The sequence below is a fragment of the Delphinus delphis genome, chromosome 1 (assembly GCF_949987515.2).
Source record: "Delphinus delphis chromosome 1, mDelDel1.2, whole genome shotgun sequence".
In the NCBI taxonomy this organism is placed as follows: domain Eukaryota; kingdom Metazoa; phylum Chordata; class Mammalia; order Artiodactyla; family Delphinidae; genus Delphinus; species Delphinus delphis.
In genome coordinates this window covers 110,472,061-110,489,694 of record NC_082683.1, presented here as the reverse complement: position 1 = coordinate 110,489,694, position 17,634 = coordinate 110,472,061, and the positions used below count along the sequence as shown (strand labels likewise).

The following is a 17,634-nucleotide window of genomic DNA, read 5'->3' as shown; positions in this document are numbered from 1 at the left end:
TGAGATCTACCCTCTTAACAAATTTTTAAATGTATAATACGGTCTTGTTCACTATAGGGAGATGCTTTTTAAGTAGAATCAACTGGAATTCAGGAAGAACATACAAATAACTGAAATCTAGGTGACATTGACTCATTAGTTGAGAAGCTAAAAGAAGCTGAAAGGTTTCGGGGCGAAGATAACCATTTTAGTTTATTGCTTTTGAAGTGCCTGTAGATATCCAAGTGGAGGTGTCCAATAGGCCATTGGATTAGTGGAACTGGAGCTCAGGAGAACTAGACTAGAAATCCAACTTAGTAATTGAGCTTCTCTTTCAACAATGGTGACTTAAATAATTTGTCCAATCCTCAAGCTGAGCTGCAGACAACTAAAAATGTTAGATGAAATGCTTTTTAAAATAAACGAACTAAAAGACAGTGAGAGCATGAAAGGACAGGAAAGCAGACCAGCAATAGGAGAGCTTTTACCCTAGAGTCATTCGCTGATCCAAAATTGGTGGCAGAAAATAGGCTGTGTGGGGCAAGTGAGACAAAATTTGGAGTCCAAATGTCCCCAGAGGTAATTACTTAGGTAAACCACCTTCCTATTTAGGGTTAGGATCCTGAAAGGCTGCACTCCTAGGGGAAACCTAGGAGTAGGATAAACCAGAAGTAAACAGAAAATCCAGACCTGAAATAGTCAAAAGCCAAAATTAAGAACCAATTCATGAGTTTAAGAGCAAGTTGGACTCAACTGAGGAGTAAGTAATGAATTGGAAGAAAGGACAGAAGAAACCACTCAGAATGAAGCATGGATACAAAGGAATGAAAAATATAAAAGAGGGGGTTGGAGATATAAAGGATACCATGAGAAAGTCTGACACACCTTTATTTGGAGCTTAGGAGGGGGGGAAATAATAGGGTAGAAGCAATATTTAAAGAGATAATGGCTGAGAAACTTAAAAAAATAAATGAAATACATCAAGCCACAGATTCAAGAAGTTCAGCAGATCTCAAGATTAGAAAAAAAAGAAATCCATACCTGGAGCCATCAGAGTGAAGCTGCAGGAAATTAAACCAAATATAAAATCTTAAAAATAGGCAGAAAAAAGAGGATTGGTTGCCTTCGGAGGAGCAACCATTTGATTAACAACATTTTTTTCACAGCAAAAATGGAAGCCATAAAATAGTAAAATAATATTATAAATGTGCTGAAAGAAAATGACTTCCAATTTAGAATTACATATCTAGAGAAAATGTCCTTCAAAAACAAAGGTGAAATAAAGATGTATTCAGAAAAACCAAAACCAAGAAAGTTAGCCACCAGCAGAAGGGCACTAATTCTCAAGTGGAAGGAATATTACTCCAGATGAGTGTTGGGGATACAGGAAGGAATAAAGAGCATTAAAAATGGCAAATCTCAACGACCACTGCTTTAATTAATAAGCATTAATGTCTTGTGGGATTGAACATATACACGGAATTTAAATTCTGTAAACATATACACCTACACTTACCCAAGAGGAACAATTGCATCTCACCGCAAGAACGTTGTACAAAAATGGTCATAGCTGCTTTATACATAATGGCTCCAAAGTGGAAAGAGCCCAGATGTGCTCGCCTGTGTCTCAGCCAGTTGGAGGTCCTGAATTCATCAACAGGAGAGTGGGTAAACAAACTGTGAAATATTTATGCAATGCCATGCTACTCCGAAATAAAAAGGAACAAATTGCTGATAAATGCAAAAACATGGAAGAATCTTGAAATGTGTCAAGCAAAAGAAGCTAGACAAAAAAGAGTACATAGGGTGTGAGTCCATTTATGGGAAGAATAGACGAAACTAATCTATGATAATAGAAATTGGAATAGTGATTGTCTCTAAGGGAAGGGCAAAGGGGTATGAGTGAATTTTTTGAGGTGATAAAAATGTTCTTTATGTTAATCTGTGTGATGGGCAGAATACATTACTCAAAATTAATCGATCTGTGGACTTAAGATCTGTGCATTTTGCTGTAGTAAATAATACTACAATTAGTATATCAGTATCAATATAGTACTTTAAAAAGTTACACAACAATATATATAGTTCTGGAGGGAGTGACGGTGGCAAATGGAATTAAAGTATTCCTTCATTTTTCACGAGGAGGGTAAAAGTATTACATAAAATTAGACCTTGCCAGTTCAAGGAGGCACGTTGTAATTTTTAGGGTAACCACTAAAAGAGTAGAAAAAGAGTGTGTAACTCCCAATTGACAGAGGCAGGGAAGGAATAATAAATAGTAATCAATGCAAAACAAGGCAAGAAGGGGGAGAAGCAGGATTATAGAAGGACGAAAAGCACATAGTAATATGCTTGATGTAAATGCAACCATAGTATATCCATATCTGTGGCTGTGAAACTTCGTATAAGGGTGAAATCCGCCAGAGAGGTTGTAGAGTGAGGAAAAGAGAAATGAGGGGAAACTGGGCAAATGGCAGGGGGTCTGGTCCTTCTCTCCTGTCACTTCCCTTGCGCTCTTTTTCTGAGCTCTCTTTGCAAAGGCTGTCTCAGTTTCCCTGCTAGTCCCTCACCATCAGTATTTTCCCCCTCCGATTCAATCAATATACATACTCAAAGCCGCTTCTCCTGCCTAAAGTTTCTAGCCTCTGTGAACCACATCCAAACGTGTAGTGTTCACAGTCACATAAAGTCCCTTCCTGTTCCATTTCGCTTGCTGTTGGCAAAAACAGCTTCTAAAGCCTGCATTTTTGAGAGAGGAAAAAGTAGGAGTATGGCTGTTACATTTATTGAAGAAATGTAAAATTAAAACTGCTAGGAAGGAAAAACAAAGAAGCACACCGATAGCAGAGGATGGTTTCGATCCATCGACCTCTGGGTTATGGGCCCAGCACGCTTCCGCTGCGCCACTCTGCTGCTTCGAAAAATACTTTTCCATGAACTGTACAGAAAGTTCTCTGAATGCTACCCATCCTGATTTATTTACACAGCACCCCCTAGTGTCTGCAAAAGTCGTTACTGTCAAATCCGTTCTTATTGGCTAGTTCCTGACACAGTAGGCGCTTTTCATTGGTTCATAAGCCGGTTTGCCAAAGTAAACCAATAGGCACAAGCGGCGGAGTACGGCGGGAGCCAATCAAGCCGGAGTTTGTTGGGACACGCCGGCAGGCCGCCTCTCCAGTTGTCTGCTCCTCGGAGGAAAGGGGCGGTTGGTGTGGCCTCCATTGTTCGGACTCTAGGACGCCATGAGGTAAGGGCTGTGGGGTGCTCTAGAGAGGTTTCGGGTATTCGACCGAAAACTGTGGGAAGTTGGGCTGAAAGAAGTCGGAGAACTTGAAAGGGCCGTGTATCTAGGGGCTGCACGGAAACCTGAGAGCTCCTGGGCTGGGAGAGTGGGGGAGGTCGGGGCCCGAGGAGGCGGGGAAACTCGGGCCGGGGATGGGGGTGGGGCCCAGGAGTGGGTAGGCAGGTTCGACACTTCGGTCTCTAGGGTGTTCAGATGAGGGGGTGTCCTCAGGTCCCAGGAGGGGCACTCCCCACCCCCCCGATCTAGACTGAGAAGGCTGGAACGTGCCTCATGCATCCTCAGTGCCAAGTGCTTGACATATAGGATATGCCTGGTGCTTTTACCACGTGAACGAATAAATGAGCAGTCACGTTAGTCTCTGAAGTCTTAGGGTTGGAGTGTCCCAGCAATTATGGGGCATTTCTTGTAGGGCTCACTGAGCCCCGTCAGCATTCAATGTGAGGTTTGATGTGATTAATTTATCCAGAAGGCGGAGGTCATGGGGGATGAGGCTGGGCACTTGGAATTGGGGGGGAGAAGTGTAAGTGGGAATGGGATCGCTTGGCTTCCAAAGGGAAGTGCAGAGCGATGGAGGTAGGCTAACTCGAAATCATGTGGCCGGTATGGTGGAGACTGCTTCAACGAGGTCAAAACAAAGTTAAAATCTATTCATGCATTTCTAGGGGTGACAGAGGCCGCGGTCGCGGCGGGCGCTTTGGTTCCAGAGGAGGCCCCGGAGGAGGGTGAGTGCCAGTTTTTAGCATCTCTGCAGCTGTTAGTTTCCATTTCAGTCATCTAAATAGGAGTTTGGAGTGGACTAATCTTACCTGCCTTTGTGAGATCCAGCTGTGGGTTTGCAGAAGCATTCTTTGCATGCTCTCCTGGTAAATGAGTTTGGCCCCATTATGCGCAATCGGTTTGATTTCTGTGGTGAGTAATTTGGATTGTTTTTCGTATTTTAGGTTCAGGCCCTTTGTGCCACATATCCCATTTGATTTCTATTTGGTGAGTACCTTGGCCATTGTTCAACTGTGGTTGAGCCCAGCGTCTCCCTATTAATGAAGTCCGGTGGTAGTTGCAGAGAAAGGGATTAGTGAGTGGAGTTGGGGGTGGGTTTGAGTCAGCCGAGTGTCGCTTTACATACGTAAACAGTGTAAGCTGGAAGGGGAAGACAGTCCCTCGGCCACAGTGGGCAGTAACATGGTTATAATCTTTGTTCTGAACAGTTAATGGTATCTCTGGCTTATCTGTTAGTGTAACAGTAGTAGGAGCTTAAATTATGGATATTCCCTCCAGCTTCTGTCCTTGTTTGAACATCTTAAGGAGTAAAAATAAGTGCTGTAGAATTTTCTGTTTTCAATTTTTTTGTGTTGTGGCAACAGAAAGAAAATCTCTATTGTATATTATTTTTGGTAAGTAGTATGTAGTTGTTTATTTCTGGTTTAGTGTGAAATGGCCTTTCCCCGGGTCAAGCCAGCGCCTGATGAAACTTCCTTCAGTGAGGCCTTGCTGAAGAGGAATCAGGACCTTGCTCCTAACTCTGCTGAACAGGTATATTTTGGCTTCCTTCCTGAGGTTCCTCAAAGAAAGCTAAAGAAGTAAATAAGTACTGGTGAGGTTACTGTTATCAGAGCCTAAACTCCACAGAAAGTTTAATCGTTCTCCTTATTTCTCTTTGTGGGTAGAGGGAGAGCGCCAGGTGAATATATAAACAAATTACATGTGCATTCATATTTTTACTGGGGAATCTATCTTTGGGATCAAAAAGTATTCAAGGCTGGAAGGGTCAGGATATTCTCAGAGCCCGTGCAGGCATTGCTTCATCTCCTGTTGAAGGGATTAAGGGAAAATATTCAAGCTTGGTGAGAAGTTGCTTACAGTGTTTCACCTGAGGGTATTTTTGTTTCCTGCTGTCTTTCAGGCCTCTATCCTTTCTCTGGTGACAAAAATTAACAATGTGATTGACAATTTGATTGTGGCTCCAGGGACATTTGAAGTGGTGAGTTTTTGATGATTTAGTCCTAGGAAAGGGGAGCCTTGTGGAAGTTTCCTTGGCTCCTGTCTCTTATTTCTGCAGATGCCTATTCAAAGCCACTCTTAAAATAGAAAAGTACAGTGGAATTCCTTTGTAGTGCTGATCTTGGGAACCAGACTTAGATGGTTACTGTCAGCTAACCATGATGAACCAGGCTTTTCATGTGCTTATTTGGGGATATGATTTGAACTCTGCTACTTCCAAATCCGGGTAATAAGCTGTGTTGTAACTGAGTTCTGAGGGGAACTAGGCAGTCTTCTCACTTCTGAGTTTTCTTCTTGAAATCCCTTTTCCAACAGCAAATTGAAGAAGTCCGACAAGTCGGATCGTATAAAAAGGGAACGATGACTACAGGACACAATGTGGCTGACCTGGTGGTGATCCTAAAGATTTTGCCAACATGTGAGTGTACCTCTCTCTGGCCTTAGGAGCAGAACACAGCAGTTGGATTTGAGGCATAGGGATCTTTAAAGCCCAAATTTCTTGTGAGAAAGGCTGTTTGGAAGACAAATGGGAAATTTAGTTTTTTAATGTGTGTTGTATCTGAAAGAATATGGCCAGTTACTATAAGGCAGTGTTTCTCAACTGGGGGTGATTTTGCTCCCCAGGGGATATTTGGCATTGTCTGGAGATGTTTTGGGGCTAATGTTTTTGGGTAGAGGCCAGGGTTGCTGCTAAGCATTCTGCAGTACACAAGACAGATGCTACCTCCCAACCCCAAACAAAGAATTATCCAGGCCAATATGGCATTAGTCCCACTGACAAGAAACCCTGCTGTGGAAAAAGGTGTGTGTATATAGGAGGAGGTGTCCTGTTCCCTGAGCCTTCCAATTTCTCTGTCCAGGTGTTAGCTTCCCCTTGTAAAAGTTTCGTTCAGCTGCTTGTCCTTGCTCCAGCAGAAATCAGAGTGCAGAGATGTATAGAAAAATCTACATAAATAATTGTAATCTTCATTATCTCTTGTTGTTTCAATCTAGTGGAAGCCGTTGCTGCACTAGGGAACAAGGTCGTGGAGAGCCTAAGGGCACAGGATCCTTCTGAAGGTTTGAGTTTGTTGCTGAACATGTAATTTAGTGGTCACAGGAGCCAGTTCTATGATTATAATGTCATTTTAACAAAGTCAGGTCAGGCTAGAAGGAAGAGCGAATGCAGAGTTTTAGGTTGGGGAAGTTTTGGGCAGAGTTCGCCAGCGTTCAAAATCCAGTTGATGTCCGTTACTTTTAAACTCTGTATTCTCAGTTCTGATTCTGGACTGTTGGTGTTTTTAAAAATCGATCTAGGGGACTTCCCTGGTGGTCTAGTGGTTAAGATACCCAGCTCCCAATGCAGGGGGCATGGGTTCCATCCTTGGTCGGGGAATTAAGATCCCACATGCCGCACAGTGCGGCCAGAAAGATAAATAAGTAAATAAACTTTAAAAACCCTATCTGTTCCCCCACCCTCATCCTGGATTTACCTTTGGTCATCTAATGGAAATATGAGTTTCAGCTTTTGATTTTTCTTTTTGCAGTTTTGACCATGCTGACCAATGAAACTGGCTTTGAAATCAGTTCTTCTGATGCTACAGTGAAGATTCTCATTACAACAGTGCCACCCAATCTCCGAAAACTGGACCCAGAACTCCACTGTTAGTCTTTTTATTCTGTTGCTGTTAAATTTGGGGAAATTCAAAACATGGTATAAAGTGTTGTTGAGTTTACTTAGGTCCCAAAAGGTCACATATGGAATAGCAACAAACTATGTTTACCCCCAAACTTTGCTGTCTTCCTCTGTAATTTGGAAACAGTTTTTACCAGCTTGCTAGTGAAATTGTCAAAGCCAGCATGGCCAAGAAAGCAGTTTGACGATTTAAGAAAAAGGACTGAGGAAATATTTATGGAGGGGGTAGGCTTTCAGAGAAAATTGGGGCTCTTTCATGCTTCCAGGTTTGGTTTGGGGGAGGAATAGTGATTTTTGGACAGGTGACTTGCTGATCTGGGGAACACGGCGGGTGGTTTAAGGAATTACTCTGTTATCCTGTCCTCCTTTCACATTCTTGGACTATGGCAGTGGGATTGAATTGCTTGCTCAGTAATGGGAATGTTTCATCTTGGTGGATGTCATGCTTGTCTTCTAGTGGATATCAAGGTGTTGCAGAGTGCCTTAGCAGCCATCCGACATGCCCGCTGGTTTGAGGAAAATGCTTCTCAGTCTACGTGAGTCCCTCCCTGTTTGAGTGAAGATATATCCTAATCCTTCTAACTACATTGAACAGCAGGATACCCCACCCCCCCACCCCAATACTTCCTCTCACAGAACATTTTTGGCTGTGATCTTCTGTCTGGATTTTGATTTTTACCTCAAGTAAGCAAACTTAGGTTGAGGGAAGGGAATGTATAGTTCTGGAAATAGCTTCATCTCTGTACCTTAGGTGTGGAAGTAAAAAATCTTATTACTTTATTTTTTTTTTAGTTATAGTTGATGTACAGTATTATGTTACAGGTATATGACATAGTAATTCACAATTTTTAAAGGTTATACTCCATCTATAGTTATTATAAAATATTGGCTGTATCCCCCATGTTGTACAGTATATCCTTGTAGCTTATTTTATACATAGTAGTTTGTACCTCTTAATCCCCTATTCCTATTTTGCCCCTCCCCTCTTCCCTCTCCCCACTGGTAACCACTAGTTTGTTCTCTATATCTGTGAGTTTGTTTCCTTTTTGTTATATTCACTAGTTTGTTTCATGATCCGTTATTACTTTTAATCCTGGTTCCTCTTACCTTCAGAGTTAAAGTGCTCATCAGGCTGCTGAAGGACCTGAGGATTCGTTTCCCTGGCTTTGAGCCCCTCACTCCCTGGATACTTGACCTACTTGTAAGTAATGAAGGGCAATTGGAATTCCTGATCCTCCCTATGTTACAGTAGTTCCTCTGAAACCTACCAGAATATGAAATTTGGTACAGATTAAAAAGAAATGGGGGGAGGGGCGGAAAGGGGAAAGAAAAACAAAGAAATCTCATTAGTGGACAAGTAATCCAATAAAGATTCAATGTTTATTATTTCTTTGGGCTTTTGGAGTATTCAGTTAAATGAGTAGTTATTACTGCACCTTTGTTTTTCTCATTACTGCTGTCATTTCATTAATGTGGTAATGGAGAGAAATTACTGAACGAGCAGTCATTTCAGAACTGCTTCTCAGCGTTAAAATTTTAGCTAGACATTAACCAGTTTTCTTCTTGATGGTTTAAAGTTTTGTTTGAAGATAGAATTGCCACTTTATGGCACACCTACCAGATTCACTTTCTTCTAGGGGCACTATGCTGTGATGAACAACCCCACCAGACAGCCTTTGGCCCTAAATGTGGCCTACAGGTATAGCATGCTGCTTTGGGTTTGGGGCTGGATGTAAGCTGTCTTGTGTGTTCTTCTGATACCTCTCCATGTTTCAGACGATGCTTGCAGATTCTGGCTGCAGGACTCTTCCTGCCAGGGTCAGTGGGTATCACTGACCCCTGTGAGAGTGGCAACTTCAGAGTACACACAGTCATGACTCTGGAACAGCAGGTATTGGGACAGCTCTGAAATGGTCTGTTGTGCCCCACTCTTGAATATCTGGTCAGAAGGCAAAGGGAATGTGGTTTTTAGTGGTCAGGGATTTGGGGGTTCTCACAGACTTTGGTCTTGAAATTAGAAGTTGTTTTTATCTAACTTTTCATGAGAATGTTAGTCAAATAAGGTATTTTGATTTTCATTGCTAATTTACCCTTACTGTGCTCTGCCTCAGGATATGGTCTGCTACACAGCTCAGACTCTGGTCCGAATCCTCTCACATGGTGGCTTTAGGAAGATCCTTGGCCAGGAGGGTGATGCCAGCTGTGAGTGACCACTGTGGGACAGGGGTTCTTTACGGTACTCTGTGATCTACAAAGAAACTCTACACTACTCATGTCTTACTGTTTCCACTGTGTGGGTCACGACTTGTATGTTGGGCTACTTGTCTGAAGTCACCTTTTCTCTCTTCTAGATCTTGCTTCTGAAATATCTACCTGGGATGGAGTGATAGTGACACCTTCAGAAAAGGCTTATGAGAAGCCACCAGAGAAGAAGGAAGGAGAGGAAGAGGAGGAGAATACAGAAGAGCCACCTCAAGGAGAGGAAGAGGAAAGCATGGAGACTCAGGAATGACCTCCCTGTCTCTTCACCCCCTTTCTTACCCAAGGAGAAGACTGGAGCCTAAGCTAACTGCTGCTGGGCTTTATGTGGTGGCATTTCTGAGGGATAGGGGAGACAGGAAGGAAGATTCAGAGGACACTATAGAAGGAATTGTCATTCCACTGCATTCTGAAACTGGCTTAGTAGCCAGAAGTCTCCCATTTATGACCTATGCCATCCATCTATAGTGAAGCAGGGTACCAACTTTTATCCCTAATACTCTAGAATCCCGAGCTTCTGGAAACCTCTCTCAACCAGTACTTTGTTGTTGAAATGTTGTGAACTGTAAGTGTTTGCAATTTTTTTTTTTACTAAGAAAAAAGATTAAAGTACTTCCTAGTAGGGCTCTTGGTCTTGTTTTTCCTTGGTATCTGGCAAGCTGTTTTGCTTCCTTTTTTTTGCTTTATGAACTCTTCATTGAAAATGATACTTGAGTTTTTTCATTGTGAACACTAGATCTCAATTTGAATCTATATTTGAATTAATGCAGAAGACTCTTGGAACCTTTCCATATACCAGAGTAAACTGGAATACCATTTAAGCATTTATTGAATTAAATGGTTTTAGTAACACTGCTGCAGTGGTCAAGCCAGTGCAGTCAACAAAAGAAGGTAGGTGGTCATTCACCTTGACTTTGCCTGCCCTTTCTAGTGTAAACAAAGGAATATTGGAAGTCACAGGTAGAGGACATTCTGCCCAGGTCCAACAACCTCGCACGTAATAGAGGAAGCCCCTCCCTTGTTAATGAGGCCCGGAGATGGTAGAGGAGGTGGGCCTTGAGTATGGAGCTTAAAAAAAAAATGTAGAGGCCTCAGCTCATTCTTGGAAGCAAGAACCATAATAAATCCTTTGGGATCCTGAGTCCTGCTCTACACAGGTTTCTTTGGGCCCCACATAAATGGGTAAGACTGAAGTGCTTCCAACAAACCACAGGGCTGCCCTTTAGATGTCCCAACACCTACAGGGAGTCCTGGAGGAAACAGGCAGCCGGGGAATGGTATTTGTGCTATTCTGTGGCCATGGGCCCATCTTCTGGCCTGTTACTTGCTTGGGGAACCAGGGGGGTAAACTCCTGAATCCAGCATTGCCCTCCTTCGGGCTGTTTCCTTGGCAACACTGTGGTTTAGCCGCCTCAGCCGTTCCTACAAAACAAGATTGGGAATCAAATTAACTGCTCTGTGAAAGGATTTGAGCTTGCTGTCAACTAGGCTGGAAAATATCTTAGGCTTGCTTCATCTCAACGTTACGTCTTCTAAGGTATGTAAGAACATAAATGAGAGTAATTGGGGGTTAAGAATAAGAACAGTAAGTTCTATTTTGGCTGGCATTAGTTGACAACTCCCTTTCCCCAAAAAGACTAAAAATTACGGTGACTTTCGCTGTGTTGGGGACTTCATGACACCCCTTGAAAATCGGAGAATACCTTAAGGACTTAGAAGAACAAAGAATTACTGTTGGTAGGAAATTCCTTTACCTGGGCATTCTGTAGGATGTTATTAACCAAGACGACTCGTCGCCGGGCATTAAGGAGCTTCTTCACATAGGGGTCGAGATCCAGCGCCACTTTCTGATCCTCATTGATACGGCACAGTTCTGGGAAATGGAAGGAAGATGCAACTAAACACCTAATGGCCTTCTCGTTCTTGGAACAAGTAAGCTAGTAAATGCTATGGAAAGCACTCTTGTGCCACATGGGCACAGTCACTAGAAACTTAAGAGGAGTCCATCGGCAGCCCTGGAAGCAAGTGACAGAAACCCAGCCCCAGAGGTTGGCAAAACATAAGGTCCTATAGTGAGTTGTAGGATCCCGGGTATACAGGGATGCTTACTCACCGGTAGCTAGGTTGTCAATTTGTTCCCGGAGCTCTACTTGGCTCTCTCTGCAAAGAGGTACAAGGCCTACACGGTCAGTTAATGGAACTCAAAAACCTAGTCCCCTATGTTTCCTAAGTGCTCAGAAAAGCCAGCCTCTGCCCCCACCGGCAGGCCCTCCGCCGGTCTGCCCCGCCTCCAATCAGTTTCCCCAAATTCTTAGTCCCATCCGAACGCCGAACTCGTCTTATCTCCGCCCTTTCTTGGCCCCGCCCCTACAAAACCAAATCGAGGAGAGGCCCCGCCCCAACCTTCCCTCTTGGGCACCTGACGGCGTGGACGTGAGAGTCAAGCTGCTGCACAGCCGGTCGCAGGAACTCGAGGAGCCCCTCGGCGAAGAGGTCGCGGCCTGCGGGCCCCGCCACGGGGGTTCCTGCCCCGGACACAGCGGCGGAACCAGCTCCCGACATCACGAACTGCCCTTACGGCCGGAACCTGCCGCGAGGGCCGCCGGGAACTGAAACCCCGCCGAAGTGCGCCGCTAGGGGCCGCCCGGGGAGTGCCAGCTCCGACCCCGGCCTGGGATTTCTGGGAAACGCAGTTTCTGGAGCCAGCAGGGCGGGGCGAAGGGCCGGGCCCTAGAGCTACCGGGAGTTGTAGTTCTTTGTAGGCCATGAAGTGGCGGGTTTTGAAAGTCTCCAGACTTCAAGGGCTAGAAGGAAGGAACCATTTTGGGGATGCGTACGTTTTGTTTTCTCCAAAGGTGAAAAATAAATGCTTATGTCCCCAGTTGTCCATAGCTTTCCCATGTTAATTTTGTGGGAAAGCCAGATGATAGTCATAGTATAGTATATTTCTAAATTTAAGTGTATTTTTTAATGGCACTAAAGTATGTGCAAAACTGCATCTGAATACTATTCAGCCTTAAGAAGGAATGAAATTCTGATACATGCTATGCGTTAAACGTGACAACATTATGCTAAGTGAAATAAGCCAGACACCGAAGGACAAATATTTAATGGTTCTGCTTGTATGAGGTTTGTAGAACAGTCAAATTCATGGAGAGAAAATGTAGTTCTATCTCCTGATCAGAACAGTGTTGCCCCTTCCGCCGTGGCAGCCATTGAGGAGCGGCAGCCATGGCTCTGCGCTACCCCATGGCCGTGGTGGGCCTCAGCCCGGGCCACAAGGTGACCAAGAACGTGAGCAAGCCGAGGCACAGCCGCCGCCGCAGACGCCTCACCAAGCACACCAAGTTTGTGCGGGACATGATCCGGGAGGTGTGCGGCTTTGCCCTTTATGAGTGGCGGGCCATGGAGCTGCTCAAGGTCTCCAAGGACAAGTGGGCCCTCAAGTTCATCAAGAAAAGGGTGGGGACACACATCCGTGCCAACAGGAAGAGAGAGGAGCTGAGCAATGTCCTGGCCGCCATGAGGAAGACGGCAGCCAAGAAGGACTGAGCCCTTCCCCTCTGTGCACAATAAAACTTTTCCAGAAAAAAAAAAAAAAAGAACAGTGTTGCCGGCGGCTGGGGGGAAGGGGGAATGGGGACTTGTTGCTTAATGGATACAGAGTTTCAGTATGGGATGATTTAAAAGTTCTAGAGACTACTAGTGGTGATAGTTACATAATGTGAGTTTACTTAATGCCACTGAACTGTACACTTAAAAATGGTTAAAGTTGGGGCTTCCCTGGTGGTGCAGTGGTTGAGAGTCCGCTTGCCAATGTAGAGCACACGGGTTCGTGTCCCGGACCGGCAAGATCCCACATGCCGCGGAGCGGCTGGACCCGTGAGCCATGGCTACTGAGTCTGCGTGTCCAGAGCCTGTGCTCCGCAACGACAGAGGCCACAACACTGTGAGGACCGTGTATCGCAAAAAAACCCAACAAAAGTTTCCCTACTTTTCTTTTGTTTTTCATGGCTTTCCAGAGAGTTTACATCTCTTGTTGAATTCTCAACAAGAGGCACAGCCCTCTGTCCTTTAAGCCCTAATGTGTTCCAGTGATTCACAATAAATGGGCACCAGAATGTTCAGCCTTGAGCTTTGATGAAATAAAGCTCCTATTTTAAGGCAAACAAGAAAAATGTAAACGTGAAAATGTTCTCTGCTTGGGAATTCCCTGCTGGTCTAGTAAAAAAAAAAAAAAAAAGTTCTCCCTGTTTGGGCCTCTTGTCTTCCCTCTAGTGTGCAGTGTGCGTCTGCATTATGCATTAACCAGATCTCTCCAATGTCAGAAATACCAGCTCAACCATAAATAAATTTTTCTTCTTCTGACGCCAACCATGTAACTCCTTAGAAGATAACATTCCTTTCTCAATCCTGTAAGGCATCAGGATGACCCACCACTCACCTTGTACGTGCAGATATCTTTGGTAAACTTTATGTACAATACCAATATATCATTTCCCTTAATGACAGAGATTGCTTGCAGGACAGACTAGGTCAAATGACCTGGGGAAGATACCTAATGGAATTTCTTAGCTTAAATGTTTACTTATTACCTCATTAATGTTACTAACTATGTTACTTGTATTCTGCCTATTTTACAAGATTATTGTTTCTTGCATTACCAAATGTGTGACTGAGCCTCCAATAAAAATAATGATGACTAGGCAACTTGAAACAATTGACCAAATGTATAGTTCTATAAGATCAATGATTGTAATAGCGTAACTCTAGATACAGGAAGAAACAACAAGAGCGAATCATTATCCAGACCGTAACAAACAAGTAAGACAGACAGTCCAGAGGCTTTTGGTTACTGTTGACAGGGCCTAGTCCGGTAATAGCACATTGGCCTATCAATGAAATCCTTTCCTGACATGGGAATGAGCATTCCTAGCACCATGAAACAAGCTGGCCATGAAATGCCTCCCAAACCCTGGTTGAAATAAAGACTGAAAGGTAGAGGATTGTAAAATAAAGAATATTGCCCACTAGCCAGTTCTATAAGAATCAAGTCATTAGCCACTGTGGTCAATGACCTGCAGTACACCCTGAAGGGAATTTAGAATCAGGATGAGGCACTTCGTGCTCTGGGAAAACTGGCAGAACTGGCCCTCAGTTATGTGTTTTCAGGAGAAAGTGTTATGATCTCAGTTTCTTGCATCTTCCCATTCTTAGAAAAGCACTAAACCATGAACTAAGATCTCTATTTCTGGAGAATAGCAGTCACCGTCTACTAAGACGTGAGCTTGATTGCACAAAGTCCTAGCTGCCCACCTTATCTCTTTGGAACAGTCCTCAGAGTTTCTGAAAGACTGTAAATGCTTAGGTTGGAGATTTCCCTGGTGGTCCAGTGGTTAAGACTCCACGGTCCCAATGCAGGGGACCTAGGTTCAATCCCTGGTCAGGGAAACAGATCCCACATACCGCAACTAAGAGCCTGTGTGCTGCAGCGAAGACCCAGTGCAGCCAAATAAATAAATAAATGTTAAAAAAATATATATATATATCTCCTCAGGTTGGTTTGAATAAAATTTTCCATTTTATTTCTTTTTCCATTTCCATTTCTTAGATTGACTACTGATTAATTTTTTCATTGACAGTTTCGTCCTCAGGAATAAAGGTGTTTAAATCACTGTGGGAGAGTGGTGGTCAGCAGCTGCAAACCTGAGACCCCAACTGTGGCAACTTTTAAAGCCTTGTACAGTTTTTGTTGTTTACTGTGTTTGTTTCCCTCTATCTTTCCCTCTAGTGATTAGAGGTAAAACTCTCAGGAGAGGCTGGGGGCTTATTTGGGGAGTAAGTGGCAAGGAAGGGGGGTAGCTAGGGCAACGGCAGCCTGCTTCATAATCAGGCTTTCAGAAGAGGAAGCCCGGGGCAAAGCGGTGTGAATGTTGAAGAGGAAAGGAAAAAGGGCCAAGTCCTTGAGGCCTGTGCCAGGGACAGAGAACAGGGGCTGGCCTTGGCTGGAAAAGAGGTTTATGATCTGTGTCTAGACAGGAAGCCCCCAAGTTAGGCCACAGCCCTTTCAGGTAACTGTTTGAAGTAGGGTTGCCAAATTTAGAAAACAGAGCAAACAAAAAACTCTGGGACACTAGGTAAATTTGAATTTCAGATAAACAACAAATAATTTTTTAGTATATTATCTAGTAATCCTACTTCAAAGACTGATTCGCTGAAGAAAATCACTCTGTGTTTTGTTTTTATGCTTTCCTTTTCACTCCTTATCACATTGACTTAGCTTTTTTTTTGAGTTAGCTCTTATATCTCAAGAGGGCATTGTACCAGCCTCCTGACTGATCTTCTTGCCTCTAGTCTCTGTACCCTCCAGGTCAGCCTGCACACTAACGTATCAGCCAGATTACATAATAACCCTGCTCAGAGAAAATTAGTGCTGAAAGGGACTCTAGAATGCATCTTTTCTTGATTCCTTGGACACCACGGTGAGGGAGACTGGGCAAGGCTCTTCCAGAAACCCTGAAGTTGGATAACAGGTTGAAGGCCAGTGCTGGTTCAATTATTCATTCTCTAAACACTTATCAAATTCCAGGCATCATGGCACAAGGTACTCAGTGCAAACCCCCCCCTCCCTGCTTGTGCCAGTATCACATAGCAGTAGTCCTCTGGTCCTTAGCTTTTCCGCAGAGGCTGAAGGAGATGTAAGTCATAAAAACTCCCCCTCTCTTCTGTCTCTGAGCTCCCCAACCCCTGTTTTTTTTTGGCTGCCTTAGGTCTTCATTGCGACGCGCGGGCTTCTCTCTAGTTTCAGCGCAAGGGTTTCTCTAGTTGTGGCACACGGGCTCAGTAGTTGTGGCATGCAGGCTGCTCTCTAGTTGCAGTGCGCGGCCTTAGTTGCCCTGCTGCATATGGGATCTTAGTTCCCTGACCAGGAATCGAACCCGTGTTCCCTGCATCGGAAGGCGGATTCTTAACCACTGGACCACCAGGGAAGTTTGGTCCCCCCCTTTTTTTTTTTTTGACTGGCAGATATTTTATTCCAGTAGTTTGAATACAGACTGTAGCTACAGAGATATATTCACATACTTGCAATGAAAAGAAACCTTGACTCTGAGAGTCTTAAAAACTTTGAACCATCTGTGTAACACTGGCAAAAGTGCCTCCAAATCTGCGCAGGTTTTTATCTTGGGAGAAAAACCAAACAAGAAGATTTTGTTGCTCCAGTGCAATTACTGTCCAAACTATTAAGGAGTCGCTTTTACAGTAAGCCCTCCGTATCCACGTGTTCCGCATCTGCCAATTCAACCAACTCTAAGTGCTTAGGTTGACTTGCCCCCGCCTTGCTGGCTACCTGAAGGTGGGTCTGGGAGTATGTCCACGGGAAACCTCTGCATTGTGCTGTGCTGAGCGCTGCACTGGCTCAGGCAGTACCGCTGTTGTCAAACCCAAGTTTGTGTGCCTGATGCACAGTGAGGCCAAACAAACTGAAACATCATTGTTTGGAGCGGCGAGAGGTTTATTGCAAGGGCCATGCAAGGAGAACAGGGTGGCTCATGCTCAAAAGACCCTACCTAACTCCCCGAAGGGTCTCAGGGAAGAGTTTTTAAGGGAAAGGTGAGGGAGGGGAGTCACAGGGTATGTGATCAGAATGCGCATAACTCTCTGATTGGTTGATGGTGAGGTAATAGGGTGGTGTCACAGGGGTTAACATTCTCAATCCTCGTGCGCCAGCTGGTCTGGGGACTGCAAGCTCATGGTCAGCAAGTAGTTAACTCCTTCTATTTGGTGGGGGTTTTAGCATCTGTAAAACAGCTCAGGAAATGTGCATCAGATACTTTTATCTAGGTACTTCAGGGAGGAACTAAAGATTCTGTGACCAGCATATGGCTGATGTACTGTATAAATTCTTACCAGTTCTCCTGGACCAACTGTTATTTTTGTCGCTACATGTTCACATCCTTTCACTGATTAATTCTTCTTCTTTTTTTTTAATGTTTAAAGTTGTACTGTTTATTTATTTATTTATCTTGGCCTTGCCACGCGGCTTGTGGGATCTTAGTTCCCCCAACAGGGACTGAACCCATGTCTTCGGCAGTGAAAGCAGAGTTCTAACCACCGGACCGCCAGGGAATTCCCTCACTCATTAATTCTTGAGCTAGGATTTTGTGACCCAGGGGAGGCCTGGGAGACTACAACTTTCATAAAGAAGAGGCAGGGTCTTCCCTGGTGGTGCAGTGGTTAAGAATCTGCCTGCGAAGGCAAGGGACACGGGTTCAAGCCCTGGTCCGGGAAGATCCCACATGAGCCCGTGCACCACGACTACTGAGCCTGTGCTCTAGAGCTCGCAAGCCACAACTACTGAGCCTGCGTGCCACAACCACTGAAGTCCACAACCACTGAAGTCCACGTGGCTAGTGCCCAT

The 17,634-nt window shown here is 44.3% G+C and overlaps 3 protein-coding genes and 1 non-coding gene across 4 annotated transcripts; 2 read left to right on the top strand and 2 right to left on the bottom strand.

The window, feature by feature from the left end:
* Nucleotides 1-2,820: 2,820 nt before the first annotated feature.
* Nucleotides 2,821-2,892, bottom strand: TRNAM-CAU (transfer RNA methionine (anticodon CAU)). Its single transcript has one exon. It is a non-coding gene; the product is annotated as a tRNA-Met (tRNA).
* A 243-nt stretch (nucleotides 2,893-3,135) lies between these two features.
* Nucleotides 3,136-9,840, top strand: ILF2 (interleukin enhancer binding factor 2). Its single transcript, XM_060030187.1, has 14 exons — nucleotides 3,136-3,226; nucleotides 3,946-4,005; nucleotides 4,225-4,267; nucleotides 4,709-4,813; nucleotides 5,184-5,261; nucleotides 5,597-5,699; nucleotides 6,275-6,340; nucleotides 6,808-6,924; nucleotides 7,414-7,492; nucleotides 8,070-8,157; nucleotides 8,594-8,655; nucleotides 8,733-8,847; nucleotides 9,068-9,158; nucleotides 9,308-9,840. Exons 1-14 carry the CDS (start codon nucleotides 3,222-3,224, stop codon nucleotides 9,466-9,468), a joined length of 1,173 nt encoding a protein of 390 aa, XP_059886170.1. The 5' UTR covers nucleotides 3,136-3,221; the 3' UTR covers nucleotides 9,469-9,840.
* Nucleotides 9,841-9,962: 122 nt separating this feature from the next.
* On the bottom strand, nucleotides 9,963-11,837 carry SNAPIN (SNAP associated protein). The gene is made up of 4 exons (XM_060030201.1): nucleotides 11,635-11,837; nucleotides 11,329-11,375; nucleotides 10,970-11,088; nucleotides 9,963-10,637 (listed from the first exon to the last, which is right to left on the bottom strand). Exons 1-4 carry the CDS (start codon nucleotides 11,775-11,777, stop codon nucleotides 10,536-10,538), a joined length of 411 nt encoding a protein of 136 aa, XP_059886184.1. The 5' UTR covers nucleotides 11,778-11,837; the 3' UTR covers nucleotides 9,963-10,535.
* A 577-nt stretch (nucleotides 11,838-12,414) lies between these two features.
* LOC132422795 (large ribosomal subunit protein eL36-like) lies at nucleotides 12,415-12,801 on the top strand. Its single transcript, XM_060007830.1, has one exon. It carries the CDS (start codon nucleotides 12,447-12,449, stop codon nucleotides 12,765-12,767), a length of 321 nt encoding a protein of 106 aa, XP_059863813.1. The 5' UTR covers nucleotides 12,415-12,446; the 3' UTR covers nucleotides 12,768-12,801.
* The last annotated feature ends 4,833 nt before the right edge of the window (nucleotides 12,802-17,634 follow it).